Here is a 21,205-nt window from a genome sequence, read left to right on the forward strand (position 1 = left end):
GGCGCAGGATACCTCCTCCGGCGGCGGCGGCGGCGGCGGAGGCTGCGCGCTGGGGTAGACCGGGTGGCTCGGGAAGGGAGCGCGCGGGCGCCGCGGGGCGGAGCCTCTATGGGCTGGGCGGGGCGGGGCGCGCGGGGGCCACGGGGCGGAGCCTCTGCGGCCGGGATGGAGCGCGCGGGCGCCGCGGGGCGGAGCCTCTATGGGCTGGGCGGGGTGCGCGGGGGCTACGGGGCGGAGCCTCTGCGGCCGGGATGGAGCGCGCGGGCGCCGCGGGGCGGAGCCTCTATGGTCTGGGCGGGGCGCGCGGGCGCTGGGGGGCGGAGCCTCTGCAGCTTGGATGGAGCGCGCGGGCGCCGCGGGGCGGAGCCTGTGCGCGCTGGGCGGAGCGCGCGGGCGCTGGGGGGGCGGAGCCTTTATGGGCTGGGCGGGGCGGAGCGCGCGGGCGCTGGGGGGCGGAGCCTCTGCGGCCGGGATGGAGCGCGCGGGCGCCGCGGGGCGGAGCTTGTGCGCGCTGGGCGGAGCGCGCGGGCGCTGGGGGGCGGAGCCTCTGCGGCCGGGATGGAGCGCGCGGGCACCGCGGGGCGGAGCCTGTGCGCGCTGGGCGGAGCGCGCGGGCGCTGGGGGGCGGAGCCTTTGCGGCTTGGATGGAGCACGCGGGCGCCGCGAGACTGCGGCCGGTATGGAGCGCGCGGGCGCTGGGAGGAGCGGAGGCGACATGCCGGGCTTCCTACTTGCGGTTCAGAGCCGGAGCCGAGGCGAGGCGGCGCGGACACGGGTGGAGGAGCAGGACCTACAGCAGTGGGGCCTGACAGGTTAGTGGCCCGCGGCCAGCTTCCTCCGGAGCCTGCCAACTCGGTGGGACTCGCTTCTGCTGGGCCGGGGGACCCCGCGCCGGGAACGGGCCTTCGGCGCCTTAGGCGCGCCGTCCTGTGGGATTTTTCCCTGCGGACTCCGGGCAGGGCCGTTCTTCCCCCTCACTGCGGAGGTGCTGGGTAGCCCTTGCCCTCGCCTGCGCCGCGCGGGGTGGAGGAGATTCCGGGTCCGCGGCCCGGCACACCCGCGCCAGAGCCGAGGAACTCGGGAGGGGGAGACCCTCCCCCAAGGTGAAACCTTTGTTTCTGAGGATGCAGAGGACGTCCTGGAGCCCCAAGGATATGAGTTTAAAGTTTCTGTACCGGCAGATTTGGAGGCCTGGCCTGGGGGATTTCGTGAGTTGTCCTATAAGACTGTCAGAACTCGCCTACTTCAGCTTTCTTCTTCATTCACCGTGCACGTACAAGCTCTTACATCATTTCCCATTGATTCATTCTCCCCCAGGACTCTATTTTCCACTATGCAGCTGACAAACAGTTATTAGTCCTTATCGCAGATCGTGTTTTATTTATACCAGTTCTTCCCTTGAAACTTTGAAGCTGGAAAATTGTGCACAGACAGCGAGGGTGACACCATTTCCTGTGGATGGAAAAAGTCAGGCCCTATTTTATTTCCTGGCTCGGCCTTCGCCCGACTCACCACCTAACCTCTCCAATCCTCGATTTTTTTGAATTACAAAGTGGGGAATGCAGTGCAGGCTTTAACTGTATTATAGAAACTTGGATCAATAATAATCAGTGGTGTAGTCGTTAAATTCATTATTTATTCACTGCTACTGAGAGCCACATACAGTGAGATGTTAGGTACCGAGATGAGCAAATCAAATCAACACCGGGCCCTGCCCTCCTGGAGTTTCTACATTGGGGACTGTGAGTGCTTCCAGAAGTATAAACTAGTATTTATTGAACTCTTGTTAGGTACTAAATGCCAAGGAAGTGTGAGGTTTTGTTCATTCTCAGAATGAAACAGAAGATGCATTTCTCTGTCCACCTTAGAAGAGGAATGAAGAAGAATGGGTAGGATACAGACAGGAAAGAGAAAGACCTCTCCTTTCCTGTGTCTCTGAGGCTTTGTGAATGATTGCATCTGTGTCTGTAAGGACTGTGTATCCAATCTAAATAGGAATTTATGGACTGGTGTTTGTGTGGGTATCTTAACATATTTGTGTCTGTTTCCTTGCATGTGTTTTTAGGTGCTTTGATGATGCTTTGAGAACATTTGTGGGGGAAGACTAAATGAAGTGTGCACGTTGATACAGACTGCAAATAATACATTCTTTGTAGTCAGATCTTTCAGCCTTTTTCTAAATGATTTTTGCCTTTAGTATTTTGCATTGGCGGGACTTTACTACTCTAAGCTTATTGTTGTTGGCTTAATTTTTTTCTTTTTAAAAAATTTTCATTATTTAAGGATTTTATTTATGTATTTGACAGAGAGCGAGCAGGTGCAGAGGTAGGCAGAGCGGCAAGCAGAGGGAGAGGGAGAATTAGTCTCTGAGTAGAAAGCCCAATGCAAGGCTTGATCCCAAGACCCTGGGATCACAACCTGAGCAGAAGGCAAATGCTTAACTGACTGAGCCACCCAGGCACCCCTTAATATTTTTCTTCTAGTACAGTTGTGATCGCTTTATATTTAAATTTTTATTTCCATGGAGATATATTAGGAAGAAATTTGACAGTCTTTTTTTCTCTCAAATATGTAATGATTTACCCATTTTTTGAAAAGTGCTAAAGCAAGTATTTTGTTCTGCAGTATCCTTTCTAGTTATTAAAAAACTTTTAGTTGATCTTCTTCCCCTGAAGAGTGTCACAGATACATTCCATACATTCTAGTGAACTTCAGAAACCCAAAATACATTGGATCATAAAGGTATGTTAGGACCGCTTTGTTTTTGGAATAAACAGACTTATTACTTCTTGGTGTTTTTGCGTGCTTTTCCATGAGAGGCATACCTCAGAAATACTGCAAGTTGGTTTGATTAAAGACTACTGCAATAAACTGAATATTGTCATAAAGCAAGTCAAGTGAATTTTTTTCCCAGTGCATATAAATGTTATGTTTATACTATATTATAAACATAACATATTTTATACTTATACTGTATTAAGTGTGCAGTAGCAATGTCAGAAAAACCCAATGTGCATACTTTAATTTAAAAAATCTTTACTGCTGAAAAATGCTTACTCATCATCTAAGCTTTCAGTAGGTTGTAATCACTGATCACAGATCATCATAACCAATACAGCAATGAGAAAGTTTGAAATATTGTGAGAATTACCGAAATATGACACACAGACCCAAAGTGAGCAAATGCTATTGGAAAAATGACACAGACTTGCTTAACTCAGTATTACACACCTTTAATTTATAAAAACAAAACAAAAACGACACAGCATCTGTGAAGAGCAGTAAAGTGAAGCACAATAATATGAGGTATGCCTGTACTCATCCTCCTGAGAAGTGGGCAAGAGAATTCAAACAGCTCTGTGATAGATATAGCTGATGGGCACCCTCACATTTATTGTTTCCCCAAACCCTAAGCCTGCCTTACCACATCCTAGAGGCTATAAAACAAAAGACTACATTTCCCAGACTCCCTTGTAGTTCTGTTGTGCATGATGACTGTGGGAGATTTGGAAGGGGAAATGAAGGAAAAACCACAGTCTGGGAGGGATTTCGGTTTTCTACATTTCCCTTGGAGACTAGACCTAACTTCAGGGAGATTAGGTGGATACTGAACATCCATTTTACTGGCACAGATTGTGGATGAGGTGGGTACAGTCCTGGAGCTGACGGAGTAATGATCTTGTGACATAATGGAAAATACGTATTGGCTCTGCCTTCTGGTTCCCAGAATAGGATGCCCAAAATCCTTGTGATTTCCTGGGTGAGAGGAGTATTTTTTGTTCTGTTGAGGTGTTTGAGTATGTTCCTGGATGGCTTTTGGGTGGGGGCTAGTCACAATAAAGAACAAGCCGAAATTAGAAGCTTGGAATTTGCAGCTCTGTCCCCCATTCTCTTGAGATGGGAAAAGGGCTGAAAATGAAGTTAAATGATCGATGATGCCTACATAATAATGCTTCCATGATAAATCTGAAAAGGGTTGGGAGAGGATAAAATGGGATTGTTTTCTTAGTTTTAATGATAGTTTGTTATAAGTGTGTAGAAATGCAACAAATTTCTGTGCATTTTGCATCCTGCAAATTCACTGAATTAATTTGTTCTAATAGTTTTTTGGTGGCATATTTAAGGTTTTCTGTGTATAGTATCATGTCATCTGCAAATAATGACAATTTTACTTCTTCCTTTCTGATTTGGATTCCTTTTTTTCCCCCTTGCCTAATTGCTGTGGCTAGGACTTCCAATACTATGTTGAATAAAAGTGACAAAAATAGGCATCTTTGTCTTATTCCTGATCTTAGAAGAAAAGCTTTCAGTTTTTCATCATTGAATATTGATGTTTGCTGTGGGCTTATCATATATGGCCTCTATTATGGTTTTTTAAAAATTTTTATTTATTTATGATAGTCACACACACACAGAGAAAGAGAGAGAGAGAGAGAGAGAGAGAGGCAGAGACACAGGCAGAAGCAAGCTCCATGCACCGGGAGCCCGACGTGGGATTCGATCCTGGGTCTCCAGGATCGCGCCCTGGGCCAAAGGCAGGTGCTAAACCGCTGCGCCACCCAGGGATCCCGGCCTCTATTATGTTGAAGTCAATTCCTTCTATACCTACTTTGTATAGAATTTTTATCATAAATGTGTGTTGATTTTGTCAGATGCTTTTTCTGCATCTATGAGATGGTTGCATGATTTTTATCCTTCATTTTGTTAATATGGTATATCAAATTGGTGGATGCTTATCCTTATTCCTGGAGTAAATCTACTTGATCATGATGTGGGATACTTTTAATGTATTACTGAATTCAGTTTTCTTTCTTTCTTTTCTTTTTTTAAAGATTTTATTTATTTACTCGTGAGAGACAGAGAGAGAGAGGCAGAGACACAGGCAGAGGGAGAAGCAGGCATCATACAGAGAGCCTGATGTGGGACTCGATCCAGGGTCTCCAGGATCACGCCCTGGGCTGCAGGTGGCACTAAACCGCTGCGCCACCAGGGCTGCCCCTGAATTCAGTTTTCTAATACTTTGTTGAGGTTGTTGCATTCATGTTCTTCAGGTACATTGACCTATAATTTTCTTGTTTGGATTTGGTATCAGGGCAATATCAAACTTGTAAAAATAATTTGGAAGAGTTCCTCCCTCCTCTTTTTTTGGAAAATTTTGAAAAGAATTGGTATCAATTCTTCTTTGAGTGTTTAGTAGAATCTATCAGTGAAGCCATCTGGTCCTGGACTTTTGTTTTTCAGGAGGATTTTATTTTATTTTTATTTTAAAAAATATTTTATTTATTTATTTATTTATTCATTCATTCATTCATTCATTCATTCATTCATGAGAGACACAGAGAAAGTCCTGGGAGGGGGGGAGGCAGAGACACAGACAAAGGGAGAAGCAGGCTCCATGTAGGGAGCCTGACGTGGGACTTGATCCTGGGTCTCCAGGATCAGGCCCTGGGCCAAAGGTGGCGCTAAACCTCTGAGCCACCTGGGCTGCCCTTCAGGAGGATTTTGATTACTGATTCAATCTCTTTACTAGTAATTGGTCAATTCAGATTTTCTGTTTTTTCAAGTCTTGGAAGGTTGTATGTTTTATTTATTTTTTTTAATTTGAGAGAGAACGAAGGGGAGGGACAGAGGGAGAATCAGACTCCCTGCTGAGCAGGGAGCCCAATGTGAGGATCCATCCAGGACCCCAGGATCATGACCTGAGCCAAAGGCAGATGCTTAACCAAGTGAGCCACCCAGGTGTCCCAGGTTGTATGTTTCTAAAAATGTATTTACTTAGGTTGTCCAGTTTATTACTGTGTAATTGTTCATTGTAGTTTCTTATGCTCATTCGTATTTCCGTGGTTTCAATTGTAATGTCTCCTTTCGTTTTTTTTATTTTTTTATTTTTAATTTGTTATAGAGAGAGAGCAAGTGACCTTGCACACAAGGGGAGGGGCAGAAGGAGAGGGAGAGCGTCTCAAGCAGTGTCCATACTGAGCATTGAGTCAATGTGGAGATTGATTTCATGACCCTGAAATCATGACCTGAGCCAAAATGGAGAGTTGGACACTTAACCAACTGAGCCACCCAGGTGCCCCTCCTCTTTCATGTCTGATTCTGTTTATTTGAATCCTTTTTTTTTTCTTGGTGGATCTAGCTAAAGGGTTGCCAGTACTGTTTATCTCTTCAAAGAACTAACTCTTGGTTTCAATGATCTTTTCTTTGTCTTTTTAGTCTCTTTTTCATTTATATCTGCTCTGATCTTTGTTATTTTGTTCTGTCTGCTAACTTAGGCTTTATTTGTTTTTCCTTTTTCTGGTTCCTTGTAGTGTAAAGTTAGGTTGTTAATATGAGATTTTTCTTGTTTCTTGAGGTAGGCATTTTTCTCTGTGAACTTCCATGTTAGAACTGCTCTTGCTGCATCCCATAAGTTTTGGTATGTTGTATTTACATTTTCATTTGTCTCAAGGTGTTTTTTAATTTTGCTTTTGATTTTTTTCATTGACCCATTATTTGTTCAGTAGCATGTTGTTTAATCATATTTGAGAATTTTCCAGTTTTCTTCTTGCAATTGATTTTAGTTTCACACCATTATCATCAGAAAAGATGCTTGATATTTCAGGCTTATTTTGTGGCTTAACATATGATCAATCCTGGGAAATGTTCCATGTGCACTTGAGAAGACTACATTCTGGTGATTTTGGGTGGAATGTTCTATATATATCTATTAAGTCCATTTAGTCTAAAGTGTCACTTAAGGCTGATGTTTTACTGATTTTTTGTCTGGGTGATCTAACCATTGTTGTAAATTGGGGTATTAGAATCTCTTACTATTCTTGTATTGCTGTGTCTTATTATTATTTCTTACTATTGTATTTTCCTTTTAGGACTGTTGACATTTGCTTTATATATTTAGATGTTCCTATTTTGGGGTGCATAAATATTTGCAAATGATATATCATCTTGTTGAGTTGACCCCTTTATGATTATGAAATTCCCTTTTTTGTGTCTTATTACAGTTTTTGTTTCAAAGTCTATTTTGTCTGTTATAGGTATAGCTATCCCTATTTTTTTTTTTGTTTCCATTTGCATGGTATATCTTTTTCCATTCTTTTACTTTCACTTTGTTTATATACTTATGTCTGATGTGAGTCTCTTGTAGGCAGCATATAGATGGGTCTTGTTTTTTTATCCAGTTAGCCACTCTGTGTCTTTTAACTGGAGAATTTAGTCCATTAATATCTAAAGTGATTATTAGAATGTGTATTTATTGCCACTTTGTTAATTGTTTTCTGGTGGTTTCGTAGTTCTTTTGTTCCTTTCTTGCTTTCTTCTTTTGTGGTTTGATGACTTTCTATAGCGAGTGTGCTTGGATGCTTTTCTTACTATTTTTGTGTATCTACTATAGGTTTTTGCTTTGTGGTTACCATGAAGTTTATGTGTAAAACTTATAACTGTCTACTTTAATTGATGGTAACTTAGTTTTGAACTCATTGTAAAGCTCTACGTTTTTACTCTTCCCTCACTAGCATGTTTTGTGTACCTTATCTAATTATTGTAGTTATGGTTATTTTTACTACTTTTGTCTTTTAATTTTCATCCTATTTTTATAAGTGCTTAATCTACTCCCTTTACTTTTTCCAGTGAGATTTATATTTTTATATTTTTTGTTACTAATTCCTTTCTTTTCAGGCCAAAGAAATCCCTTTAACATGTTTATAAGGCTGGTTTGTGGGTGATGAAGCCCATTAAGTTTTGCATCTCTGGAAAACTCGTTTTTTTTTTCTTCAATTTTGAATGGTAACATTGTTGGGTAGAATACTCTTATTTGGAAATTTTTTTCTTTCAGCATTTTGAAAATATTGTGCCACTGTTCTGGCCTGCAAAGTTTCTGCTGATAAATCTGCTGATTGTCCTAAAGGAGGTCCCATATACATATCAAGTTGTTTTTCTCTTGCTACCTTTAATATTTCCTCTCTGCCTTTGACTTTTGACATGTTAATTAGAATGTACTTGTGGGTCTCTTTGGATTTATCTTTTTTGGAACTTGTTGGACTTCCTGGATGTGAATTTTTTTCCCCCTTTCTTAGGTTAGGGAAGTTTGCTTGTTTTCTTTTCTTTCTTTAAAAATTTTAATTAATTTTTTAAAATTCAGTTAATCAACATATAGTGGCATTAGTATTAGAGGTAGAGTTTAGCGATTTATCAGTTGTATGTAACACTGAGTACTTAGTATATATCACATGGACTCTCTAATGTTCATCACCCAGTTTCCACATCATCCCACACTTCTTCTAGTAACCCTCAGTTTGTATCCTATGGTTAAGACTCTCTTATGCATTGACTCCCTCTCAGATTTCATCTTGTTTTATTTTTTCCTGTTTTCCCCAGTGGTCCTTTGTTTTGTTTCTTAAATCCCACATATGGGTGAGATCATATGAACATTGTTTTTCTCTGATTGACTTATTTTGCTGAGCATGACGCCCTCTAGTTCATCCATGTCGTTGCAGATAGCAAGATTTCATTTCTTTTTTGATGGCCGAGTAGTATTTCATTGTGTATATATAGCACATGTATTTTATTTATCTATCAACAGACATCTGGGCTTTTTCCATAGTTTGTTGTGGACATTTTTGCTATAAACATTGGGGTGCAGGTGCCCCTTTGGATCACTACATTTTTATTGTTGGGGTAAATACCTACTAGTACAATTGCTGGGTTGTAGAGTAGTTCTATTTTCAAATTTTGATGGACATCCATACTATTGTATAGAGTGGCTGTACCAGCTTGCATTCCCATTAACAGTGTAAGAGGGTTCCCCTTCCTCTGCATTCTTGCTAACATCTGTTGATTCCTGACTCGTTAATTTTAGTCATTCTGACTGGTGTGAGGTAGGATCTCATTGTGGTTTTGATTTGCATTTCCCTGATGCCAAGTGATGTGGAACATTTTTTTCATGTGTCTGTTGGCCATTTGTTTTCTTTGGAGAAATGTCTGTTCATGTCTTCTGCCCACTTCTTGACTGGATTATTTTTTTCTTTGGCTGTTGAGTTTAATAAGTTCTTTATAGCTTTTGGATACCAGCCCTTTATCTGGTAAGACATTTACAAGTGTCTTCTGTTCTGTCAGTTGTCTTTTAGTTTTGCTGATTGTTTCCTTGCTGTGAAGAAGCTTTTTATCTTGATGAAGTCCCAGTAGTTCATTTTTGCCTGTTTACCTTGCTTTTGGAGATGTATCTACCAAGATGTCACTGTGGCCAAGGTCACAGAGATTGCTGCCTGTATTTTCTTCTAGGATTTTGATGGATTCTTGTCTCACATTTAGGTCTTCCAACCATTTTGAGTTTATCTTTGTGTATGTTATAAGAAAATGGTCCAGTTTCATTCCCACCAACAGCTCAAGAGGGTTTCCCTTTCTCCGTATCTTTTCCAACATTTGTTTCCTGTCTTAATTTTCACCATTCTCACTGGTGTGAGGTAGTATCTCATTGTGGTTTTGTTTTTTTTTTTTTTTTTTTTTAATTTTTTTTTTTTTAATTTTTATTTATTTATGATAGTCACACACACAGAGAGAGAGAGAGAGGCAGAGACACAGGCAGAGGGAGAAGCAGGCTCCATGCACCGGGAGCCCGATGTGGGATTCGATCCCGGGTCTCCAGGATCGCGCCCTGGGCCAAAGGCAGGCGCCAAACCGCTGCGCCACCCAGGGATCCCCTCATTGTGGTTTTGATTTGTATTTCCCTGATGGCAAATGATGTGAACCATTTCTTCATGTGTTTATTGGTTGGCCATGTATATGACTTTTTTGGAGAAGTATCTGTTCTTCTGCCCATTTCATGATTGGATTTTTTGTTTTTTGGGTGTTGAGTCTAATAAGTTATTTATAGATCTTGGATACTAGCCCTTTGTCTGATATATCATTTGTAAACATCTTCTCCCATTCTGTAGGTTGTCTTTTAGTTTTGTTGACTGTTTCTTTTGCTGTGCAGAAGCTTTTTATCCTATTTGTCCCAATAGTTCCTTTTTGCTTTTGTTTCCCTTGCCTTCATAGATCTATCTTGCAAGAAGTTCCTGTGGACAAGTTCAAAAAGGGTGTTGCCTGTGTTCTTCTCTAGGATTTTGATGGATTTTTCTCTCACACTTAGATCTTTCAGTCATTTTGAGTTTATCTTTGCGTATGATAAAGAGAAAGGTCCAGTTTCATTCTTCTGCATGTGGCTGTCCAATTTTCCCAACACCATTTATTGAAGAGATTGTTCTTTTCCCAGTGGATAGATAGTCTTTCCTGCTTTGTTGAATATTAGTTCACCATAGAGTTGAGGGTCCATTTCTGGGTTCTCTATTCTGTTCCATTGATCTATGTGTCTGATTTTGTGCCGGTACCATACTTTCTTGATAGTTAGAGCTTTATAATAGACCTTAAAGTCTGGAATTGTGATGCCACCAGTTTTGGTTTTCTTTTCAACATTCCATTGGCTATTTGGGTCTTTTTTTATTCATACAAATTTTAGGATTATTTGTTCCAGCTCTGTGAAATAAGTTGATAGCACTTTGATAGAGATTGCATTGAATGTGTAGATTGCTTTGAAAGCATAGGTATTTTCACAATATTTGTTTTTCCAATCCATGAGCATGGGTTTTTCCATTTCTTTGTGTCTTCTTCAATTTCTTTCATGAGTGTTATATAATTTTCAAAGTACAGATCCTTTACCTCTTTGGTTAGATTAATTTGTAAATATCTTACGAGTTTTGGTGCAGTTGTAAATGGTATTGATTCCTTCATTTCTCTTTCTTCTGTCTCATTATTAGTGTATAGAAAAGCAACTGATTTCTGTGCATTGATTTTAGATCCTGCCATGTTGCTGAATTGCTGTGTGAGTTCTAGCAATCTTAGGGTGGAGTCTTTTCAGTTTTCCACATAGAGTATCTTGTCATCTGCGAAGAGTGAGAATTTAATTTCTTTGCTGATTCGGATGCCTTTTATTTCTTTTTGTTCTCTGATTGCTGAGGCTAGAATTTCTAGTACTATATTGACAACATTGGTGAGATTGGGCATCCTTGTCGTGTTCCAGACTTCAGGGGAAAAGCTCTGAACTTTTCTCTCATTGAGAATGATCTTTGCTGTGGGCTTTTCATAGATGGCTTTTTTTTCTTAAATAAATTTATTTTTTATTGGTGTTCAATTTGCCAACATATAGAATAACACCCAGTGCTCATCCCATCAGGTGCCACCCTCAGTGCCTGTCACCCAGTCACCCCCACCCCCCGCCCTCCTACCCGCCCACCACCCCTAGTTCGTTTCCCAGAGTAAGGAGTCTCTCATGTTCTGTCTCCCTTTCTGATATTTCCCACTCATTTTTTTCTCTTTTCCCCTTCATTCCCTTTCACTATTTTTTATATTCCCCAAATGAATGAGACCATATAATGTTTGTCCTTCTTCGATTGACTTATTTCACTCAGCATAATACCCTCCAGTTCTGTCCATGTTGAAGCAAATGGTGGGTATTTGTCGTTTCTAATGGCTGAGTAATATTCCATTGTATACATAAACCACATCTTCTTTATCCATTCATCTTTCGATGGACACCGAGGCTCCTTCAACAGTTTGGCTATTGTGGACATTGCTGCTAGAAACATCGGGGTGCAGGTGTCCCGGCGTTTCATTGCATCTGTATCTTTGGGGTAAATCCCCAGCAGTGCAATTGCTGGGTCGTAGGGCAGGTCTATTTTTAACTCTTTGAGGAACCTCCACACAGTTTCCAGAGTGGCTGCACCAGTTCACATTCCCACCAACAGTGCAGGAGGGTTCCCTTTCTCCACATCCTCTCCAACATTTGTGATTTCCTGCTTTGTTAATTTTCCCCATTGTTACTGGTGTGAGGTGGTATCTCATTGTAGTTTTTATTTGTATTTTCTGATGGCAAGTGATGCGGAGCATTTTCTCATGTGCTTGTTGGCCATGTCTATGTCTTCCTCTGTGAAATTTCTGTTCATGTCTTTTGCCCATTTCATGTTTGTTTCTTTGCTGTTGAGTTTAGTAAGTTCTTTACAGATTTTGGATACTAGGCCTTTATCTGATACGTCATTTGCAAATATCTTCTCCCATTTTGTAGGTTGTCTTTGAGTTTTGTTGACTATCTTTTGCTGTGCAAAAGCTTCTTATCTTGATGAAGTCCCAATAGTTCATTTTTGCTTTTGTTTCTCTTGCCTTCATGGATGTATCTTGCAAGAAGTTACTGTGGCTGAGTTCAAAAAGGGTATTGTCTGAGTTCTCCTCTAGGATTTTGATGGAATCTTGTCTCACATTTAGATCTTTCATCCATTTTGAGTTTATCTTTGTGTGTGGTATAAGAGAGTGGTCTAGTTTCATTCTTCTGCATGTGACTGTCCAGTTTTCCCAACACCATTTATTGAAGAGATTGTTCTTTTCCCAGTGGATAGTCTTTCCTGCTTTGCCAAATATCAGTTGACCATAAAGTTGAGGGTCCACTCCTGGATTCTCTATTCTGTTCCATTGATCTATGTGTCTGTTTTTGTGCCAGTACCACACTGTCTTGATGACCACAGCTTTGTAGTACAATCTGAAATCTTACATTGTGATGCCCCCAGCTATGGGGCATATTCCCCTGGCTATTCGGGGTCTTTTCTGATTCCACACAAATCTTAAGATAATTTCTTCCAACTCTCTGATGAAAGTCCATGGTATTTTGATAGGGATTGCATTAAACGTGTAAATTGCCCTGGTAACATTGCCATTTTCACAATATTAATTCTTCCAATCCATGAGCATGGAATATTTTTCCATCTCTTTGTGTCTTCCTCAATTTCTTTCAGAAGTGTTCTGTAGTTTTTAGGGTATAGATATTTTACCTCTTTGGTTAGATTTATTCCTAGGTATCTTATGCTTTTGGGTGCAATTGTAAATGGGATTGACTCCTTACTTTCTCTTTCCTCAGTGTCATTGTTAGTGTATAGAAATTCCACTGACTTCTAGGCATAGATTGTGTATCCTGCCACACTGCCAAATTGCTGTATGAGTTCTAGCGATCTTGGGGTGGAGGCTTTTGGGTTTTCTATGTAGAGTATCATGTCATCGGCAAAGAGGGAGAGTTTGATTTCTTTGCCAATTTGAATGCCTTTTATTTATTTTTGTTGCCTGATTGCTGAGGCTAGGACTTCTAGTACTATGTTGAATAGCAGTGGTGAGAGTGGACATCCCTGTCTTGTTCCTGATCTTAGGGGAAAGGCTCTCAGTGCTTCCCCATTGAGAATAATATTTGCCCTGGGCTTTTCGTAGATGGCTTTTAAGATGTTGAGGAATGTTCTCTCTATCCCTGCACTCTGAAGAGTTTTGATGAGGAACGGATGCTGTATTTTATCAAATGCTTTCTCTGTATCTGTTGAGAGGATCATATGGTTCTTGCTTTTTCTCTTGCTGATATGATGAATCACATTGATTGCTTTACAAGTGTTGAACCAGCCTTGCATCCTGGGGATAAATCCTACTTGGTTATGGTGAATAATCTTCTTAATGTACTGTTGGATCCTATTGGCTAGTATCTTGTTGAGAATTTTTGCATCTGTGTTCATCAGGGATATTCTCCTTATTGGTGGGTCTTTGTCTGGTTTTGGAATTAAGGTGGTGCTGGCCTCATAGAACGAGATTGCAAGTATTCCATCTCTTTCTGTCTTCTATTTTTCTGAACAGCTTTAGTGTAATAGGTATGGTTTCTTCTTTAAACGTTTAATAGAATTCCCCACGGAAGCCATTCATAGATGGCTTTTATGATACTGAGGTATGTTCCGTTCAGCCCTATCCTGTGGAAAGTTTTAATCAAGAAAGGATGCTGTACTTTGTCAGAATCTTTTTCTGCATATATTGAGAAGATCATATGGTTCTTGTCCTTGCTTTTATTTATTGATTGTTTTAAAGATTTTATTTATTTATTCATGAGATAGGAAGAGACATAGGCAGAAGGAGATGCAGGATCCCTGTGGGGATCCTGATGTGGGACTTGATCCCAGGACTCCAGGTTCACGACCTGAGCCAAAGACAGATGCTCAGGTGCCTTTGTCCTTGCTTTTATTAATGTAGTGTCACATTGATTAATCTGTGGATGTTGAACCACCCTTGCAGTCCAGGAATAAATCAGACTTGGTTGTGGTGAATAATCCTTTTAATGTACTGTTGAATACTATTGCTAGTATCTTGGTGAGAATTTTGGCATCCAAGTTCATCAGGGATATTGGTGTATTATTTTCCTATTTGATGGGGGTATCAAGGTACGCTTGCCCCATAAAATGAGTTTGGAAATTTTCCTTCATTTCTATTTAAAACATCTTCAGAAGACTAGGTATAAATTTCTCTTAAACGTTTGTTAGAATTCCACTGGGAGGCCATCTGGGCCTGACTCTTGTTTTTTGGGAGGTTTTTGATGACTACTTCAATTTCTTTGCTTGTTATGTGTTCAGGTTTTCTGTTTCTTCCTGTTTCAGTTTTGGCAGCTTCTAAGTTTCTCAGAATTCATCAGTTTCTTCCAGATTGCCTAATTTTTGGCATATAGTTGGTCTTAATGTGTTCTTACGATTGTATTTCTTTCGTGTTGGTTGTGATCTCTCCTCTTTCATTCATGATTTTATTTATTTGAGTTCTTTCTCTTTTCTTTTTGATAAGTCTGAGCAGGGGTTTATTGTTTTGGTTAATTCTTTGAAAGGACCAGCTCCTAGTTTTGTTGATTTTTTTCTACTGTTCTCTGGTTTCTTTTTCATTGATTCCTACTGTAATCTTTATTAATTCTCTTCTGTTGGGTGTAGGCTTTCTTTGCTGTTCTTTCTCCAGCTCTTTTAGGTGTAAGGTTAGGTTGTGTGTTTGAGACTTTTCTTGCTTCTTGACAAAGGCTTGTATTGCTATATCCTTCCGTCTTAGCACCGCTTTTGCTGTATCCCAAAGGTTTGAACAGTTGTGTCTTCATTTTCATTGTTTCTATGAGTTTTTAAAATTCTTCTTTAATTTCCTGGTTGACCCATTCGTTCCTTAGTAGGATGCTTTTCAACCTCCAAGTGTCTGACTTCTTTCCCAGTTTTCTCTTGTGACTTAGTTTAAGTTTAAAAGCATTGTGGTCTGAAAATATGCAGGGAATAATCTGTCTTTTGATAACAGTTGAGACCTAATTTGTGACGCAGTATGTGATCTATTCTGGAGAATATTCTATGTGCACTCAAGAAGGATGTGGATTCTGTTGCCGTAGGATGGAATGCTCTGAACATCTATGAAGTCCATCTGGTTCAGTGTGTCATTCAAAGTCCTTATTTTATTGTTGATCTTCTACTTAGATTATCTTTCCATTACTGTGAGTGGGGTGTTGAAGTCCTTTATTATGACTGTATTATTATGAATGTTTCTTTAATTTTGTTATTGTTTTATATATTTGGCTGCTTCCAAGTTAGGAGCATGAATATTTATAATTGTTAGATCTTGTTGGATAGACCCTTCAGTTATGATATAGTGTCCCTCTTATCCCTCACTACAGTCTTTGGTTTAAAATCTAATTTGTCTGATATGAGGATTGCTATCCCAGTTTTCTTTTGATGTCCATTGGCATGATAAATGGTTCTCCACTCCATCACTTTTAATCTGGAGATGCCTTTGGGTCTAAAATGAGTCTCTTGTAGATGGCATATGGATGGGTCTTGCTTTTTTATCTAATTTAATACCCTGTGTCTTTTGATTGTAGCATTTCACCCACTTACATTCAGACTAACTATTGAAAGATATAAATTTAGTGCCCTTGTCCTACCTGTAAAGTCCCTGTTTCTGTAGATTGTCTCTGTTTCTTTCTGGACTATGTTACTTTTGGACTCTCTCTTCACTTGCAGGATCCCCTTTAAAATTTCTTTTAGGGCTGGTTTAGTGATCATAAAGTCTTTTAGTTTCTATTTGTCCTGGAAGCTCTTTTATCTCTTCTATTCTGAATGACAGCCTTGCTGGATAATGTATTCTTGGCTGCATATTTTTCCCATTTAGCACCCTGAATATATCACGCCAGCCCTTTCTGGCCTGCCAGGTCTCTGTGGATAGGTCTACTGTCAGCCTTATGTTTCTGCCATGGTATGTTAAAGACGTCTTGTCCCAAGCTGCTTTCAGGATTTTCTCTTTGTCTCTGAAATTTCTAAAGTTCACTATTATATGTCAAGGTGTTGACTTGATTTTATTGGTTTTTAGAGAGTATTCTCTGTGCTTCCTAGACATGAATTCCTATCTCCTTCCCCAGATTAGGGAAGTTCTCAGCTATTATTTGGTCAAATATACCTTCTGTCCCTCTTTCTCTCTCTTTCTTTTTCCTTAGGACCCCAATTATTTTAATGTTTTGCTTAATGGGTATCACTTACCTTGAATTCTCCACTTATGATCGAGTATTTCTTTATCTTTTTCTTAGTTTATTTTTCATTATTTTGTCTTGTATATCACTGATTCTCTCTGCTGCCTCTTTTAGCATTAGAGCCTCCATTTTTTATTGCATCTCAGTAATAGCCTTTTTTATTTCAATGTGCTCAGATTTTAGTTCTTTTATTTCTCCAGAAAGAGATTCTCTAATGTCTTCTAATGCTTTTTACTGATTCAGCTAGTGTCTTACATTTGTTATTCTGAATTGTAGTTCTGACATCTTACTTATATTCATCTTAATTAAATTTCTGGCAGTTAGTACTGCCTCTTGTTTTGTTTTTTGGGGTGAGTTCTTCAGTCTTGTCATTCTGTCCAGAAGAAAATAGGTGAAGGAGATAACAAAATACAAAAATAGCAATGACCCCAGAAAGGTATACACGAAACAAATCGGAAGAGATCAGAAACCAGAAAAGAAAGAAAAAAGAAACAAGAGAATGTAATCCAACAGGTGAACAGAATAGAGTGATACACTAGATCATGGGTGTATTTTGGTCTGTTTGTTAGAAGAAAGTAGATCCCAAAATTGTAAAGAAAGAAAAAGGTATATATATATATCTATCTCTCTCTCTATATATACTCTTGTATATATCTATATACAAGATGTAAAATTGAATGAAATGAATGAATGAAAGTCAAAAATAAACATATTTAAAAAGTAAATGTAAAAATGGAAATTAGGGATACCTGGGTGGCACAGCGGTTAACGCGCCTGCCTTTGGCCCAGGGCGCGATCCTGGAGACCCAGGATCAAATCCCACGTCGGGCTCCCGGTGCATGGAGCCTGCTTCTCCCTCTGCCTGTGTCTCTGCCTCTCTCTGTGTGTGACTGTCAAAAATAAATAAAAATTAAAAAAAAAAAGGAAATTAAAAAGGACTTAAAAAAAGTTGATAAAGTAAGAAATTAGTTCAAAAGGAAAAAATAACTTAAAACTGAATGTCTAAAGAATCATGGGAAGGAAATCCATTAATTCCATATATTGTTTTCCCCTAGTGCTGGAGTTTTACCGTTTTGTGATCGGCACAAAACTGTGATCAGTGTAGTTGGTATTAGCCAAATGTTTCTGCTGGTCTTCTCCAGGGTGGGGGGGGGGGAGAGGTGTTTTGTGCTGATTTTTAGGTGTCATTGCTCAGGTGGAATTGCATGCCCCTTACCAGGAGGCCAAGCTCAGTGTAAGAGGCTCCAGATTGCTCTATGTGGCTTTTGTTCCTTGAAGGCTTTGTGTACTACTTTCAGAGATAGAAATGAAAATGACAATGGTGTTGCCCTAATCTCTAGCCCTGGAGATGAAAGTTTGTACCCCCTACTCCTCAGTGAGCCCTCACAGAAAAGTAATCACTCTTGTCTCCCTGGTTTCCCTCCACACTCTGTGTTCACGTAGTCTGTACACCAAGCATTTTTATCTCAGGCAGGAGACCCCGTTTTGAGTCTCCAAACTTTATAGACTCCTTTTTCACCTTCCAGGAGCCAGCTTATGGAGGCTCCCCTCCCTAGATTCTATCTTCCCATATATCACCTCAGACTCACTTCTCTGTACCTGCTACCTCTTAAAAAATGGTCACTTTTCTGTTTGTAGAATTGCAGCAATTCTTTCCTTAGCGCTCTAGTTGAGTTCACAGGTGTTGAAAATGATTTGATACCTGTCTACCTGAATTCCTGGACCAGATGAAACTAGAGTTCCCTAGTCCTCCACCATCTTCCTTGAAAACTGACATTATTTCTTTAAATAAGCTTTCTCCCTCCTTTTCTTTCATTTCTCCTTCTGGGACTCCTATAATACTTCTGTTAGTGTGTTTGATGTTGTCTCAAAGGTCCCTTTAAGGTATCTTCATTTAAAAAAAATTTTTTTTTTGTTCTTTGTGCTGCTCTATTTAGGTGAATTCCTCTGCTTTGTCTTCAGGTTCACAGGTATTTTCTTTTGCTTCCTCTAGTCTGCTGTTGAACTCCTCTGTTGTTGGTTTTTTAAATACTGTTTTTTTTTTTTTTTTTTTTTTGCTTTTCAGTTCAGTTAATGTGTTCTTTAGCTGTTTGAATTCTGTTTGGAACTCATATTTTTGGTCTCTATGTTGAAGTTCTCATGTAGTTCATCTGTTTTTCTCCTGAATTAGATAAACATCTTTATGACCATTACTTTGAACTCTTTTATCAGGTAAATTATTTACCTCAGTTTCTTTGAAGTTTTTTCCCAGGAGTTTATTTGTTATTTCATTTGGAACATATTCCTATGTTCCCTCATTGTGCTTATCTCTCTGTATTGATTTCTATGCATAAAATGATAGTCCTGGAGTGCCTGGGTGGCTGAGTCAGTTAAGTGTCTGACTGTAGCTTAGGTTATGATCTCAGAGTCCTGAGATAGAGCCCCATGTCAGGCGCCATATTCAGCGGGGAGTCTGCTTGTCCCTCTGCCCCTCCCCTCACCTGTGTGTGTTCTCTTTGAAATAAATAAAATCTTAAAAAAAAAAAGAATGCAAATATATACAGTTCTGTTGGACTGCAAGCAGAAACCCCACTTCCCTGAGAGCCAGGCAATTTTAAGGTATTAGCTGGGCAGCAGTGACAAAATTCGGGTTTTAGACAAGTATGTAAGCACCTTTTTGGGAGATTTCAGTGAGCTATAGCCGGGAGGCAGAGAGTGCAAAGATGGTACCATCCAGGCTATGTTCCCTGAGAGCACCTTTGTAGCCTCTAGATCGAGCAAAGGTAAAGACCACCCCAAGGCTGTAGTTCCAGGACTAGTAAGAAGGTCTTTTCAGATGTTTCAGTCTCTTGTCTGTTCACTGCTCTGGGGGTGGCAGCATCCCATGTCATTGTTATAGACCTGTGGGACCCCAGAACATAAATCCCCCTAGCCATCAGGCCAGGCAGCCACAGGAAATCCCTTGGGTGGCAGTCACAAAAACCAGTGCACCAGACATGTATAAGAGCTCTGTAGAGGTGTTGGCACTCTGGAGTCACAGAGTGAGAGTGTGAACATAGTGCCTGTCTTCCTAGGTCTCAGGAAAGCTTTATAGTTAGTCAGCCTTAGAGGTGTGTCTGATAAGCTATCCCTCAGGACATAGATATGATAAACTAATAGACCTCTTTCATAGAAAGATTGAGCCCTTGGGCTTGCTGCCTCTTGCCGTGCCCTGGGGGTGGTAGCTGTTTAAGAACTCTCTCTTCATTAGTTAGGAGTCCTCTAAATCCGTGGCTGTAAACCCTGCCAGTCACCAGAGCTAGACAATGTAGAGATGTATCCGGGTAATAGCTGCAAAAATCATGGCCTACCGGAGAAGGATATGATCTTCTTTTTGGAAGGATTTGGTGAATTGGATGAGACTAAGGAAAAGTGCAAAGATTGCATCTACCATATTCTGTTCCCTGAGATCAACTCTGTAGGCCCCTGTAAGTGTGCCAAACCAGAAGCCTGCCTCTCTGGCCAAGTTCATGGACAGGCAAAGAGGCTTTCTCAGAATGACTGGGGGCATGTTTCTGTCTGTTGGCTGTTCAGTGCCCTGAGGGTGGTAGTCTGGCAAGAACAGAATCTCCTATTACTGTCCCATGGGACCCAGCAACACAAGCCCTCCTAGCCTCCAGAGCCAGTCACTCAAGGAGTATCCTCTGGGTAGCACTTGTAGAAACCAGGTCACCAGGAGTAAAAACTAGGGCATGAAATGTGTGTAGAAGCTCCCTTCTGGGAGATATTGGTGTTCTAGAGTATGCAAAGGGATAACGTGAAGATGACATCCACTGAAGAAAGAAAAAGAAGCTGGGGGAGAAAAAGAAAAAAAAAAAAACAAGATAATGCCTGCTTGTTTTAGCAAGGCAGAAAGAGTGCAAGAAGATGGTGCCCACCAGCCTCCATCCCTGGAGAGTACCCCAGCAGGCCCCTGCCCCTCACACAATACTCTACAGTTAAGAAGTGAGTCTTTTTCATAGAAAGGCTGAGCACTTTTCAGAGAGCTGCTGCTTTTCTGGGCCCTGGGGCCGGTGAGTCTGTATGCAGGTCCTTTTAGAGTCGTTCTTCAGTTTACCACAGCCTTATGGGTCTTGCAGATGCCATTGCCCATTGGTCTTTAAAGCCAGGTGTTTGGGGGGCTCCTCTCAGGTGCTGGTCTTTTTTTTTTTTTTTTTTTTTTAAGGTTTATTTATTTATTTGAGAGAGAGAGGAGAGCATGAACGCTCATGTATGTGAGCAGAAGGTGTGAGAGAGGAGCAGACTTCCCGCTGAGCAGGTAGCCCAATTCAAGGCTGTATCTCATCGCCCTGAAATCACAACCTGAGCTGAAATTGGGAGTTGGCCACTCAACCAATTGAGACACTCAGGCACTCCACTCTCAGGTGCTGGTCTTAAGAGTTGGATGCCCAATGTGAGGTGTGAACCCTTCACTCCCTCCTGACTGTGGTTCAGATCACTGGGGGTGGGGTTTATTGTGAGATTGTGTCTCAGCCTTTCCTGCCTTCTGCAATGTGGCTTCCCTCTCTTTTGCCTATGGTGAAGAAGTCCTTCGGCCAGTTTTTAAGTTTTAGGTTTTTTTCCCTACCCTGCAACACAGTTTTTAAGTTTTTTTCAGAGGAAATTGTTCCATATGTAGCTGTAGATTGGTGTATCTTGGGAGGAAGTAAGTTTGGGATCTTCCTATGTTCCAGTATTTTTAAAACGTTATTTAATTCTTAATTACTTTTATTTGTTTACTTTTAATTAGAGTATAGTTGGACACACAATGTTACATTAGTTTCAGGTGTAGAATATAGTGATTCAACTCTATATGTTGTGCTCTCTATATGCTCATTACAAACGCAG

At 40.7% G+C, this 21,205-nt stretch overlaps 1 protein-coding gene across 4 annotated transcripts in view; it reads left to right on the plus strand.

Annotated features, from left to right (window-relative positions):
• The first annotated feature begins 627 nt into the window (after positions 1 to 627).
• CHD1L (chromodomain helicase DNA binding protein 1 like) overlaps positions 628 to 21,205 on the plus strand; it is an 82,473-nt gene continuing 61,895 nt past the window's right edge. For 3 of the 4 annotated variants that reach the window (XM_038561972.1, XM_038561974.1, XM_038561973.1), the window contains exon 1: positions 629 to 812. In XM_038561972.1, coding sequence (XP_038417900.1) covers positions 680 to 812 — 133 coding nt within the window. In that variant the 5' untranslated portion in view covers positions 629 to 679. Of the gene's footprint in view, positions 813 to 21,205 lie in introns of all 4 variants that reach the window. The other variant, XM_038561975.1, reaches the window with a different exon arrangement.

Source organism: Canis lupus, chromosome 17 (genome assembly GCF_011100685.1).
Source record: "Canis lupus familiaris isolate Mischka breed German Shepherd chromosome 17, alternate assembly UU_Cfam_GSD_1.0, whole genome shotgun sequence".
Classification (NCBI taxonomy): domain Eukaryota; kingdom Metazoa; phylum Chordata; class Mammalia; order Carnivora; family Canidae; genus Canis; species Canis lupus.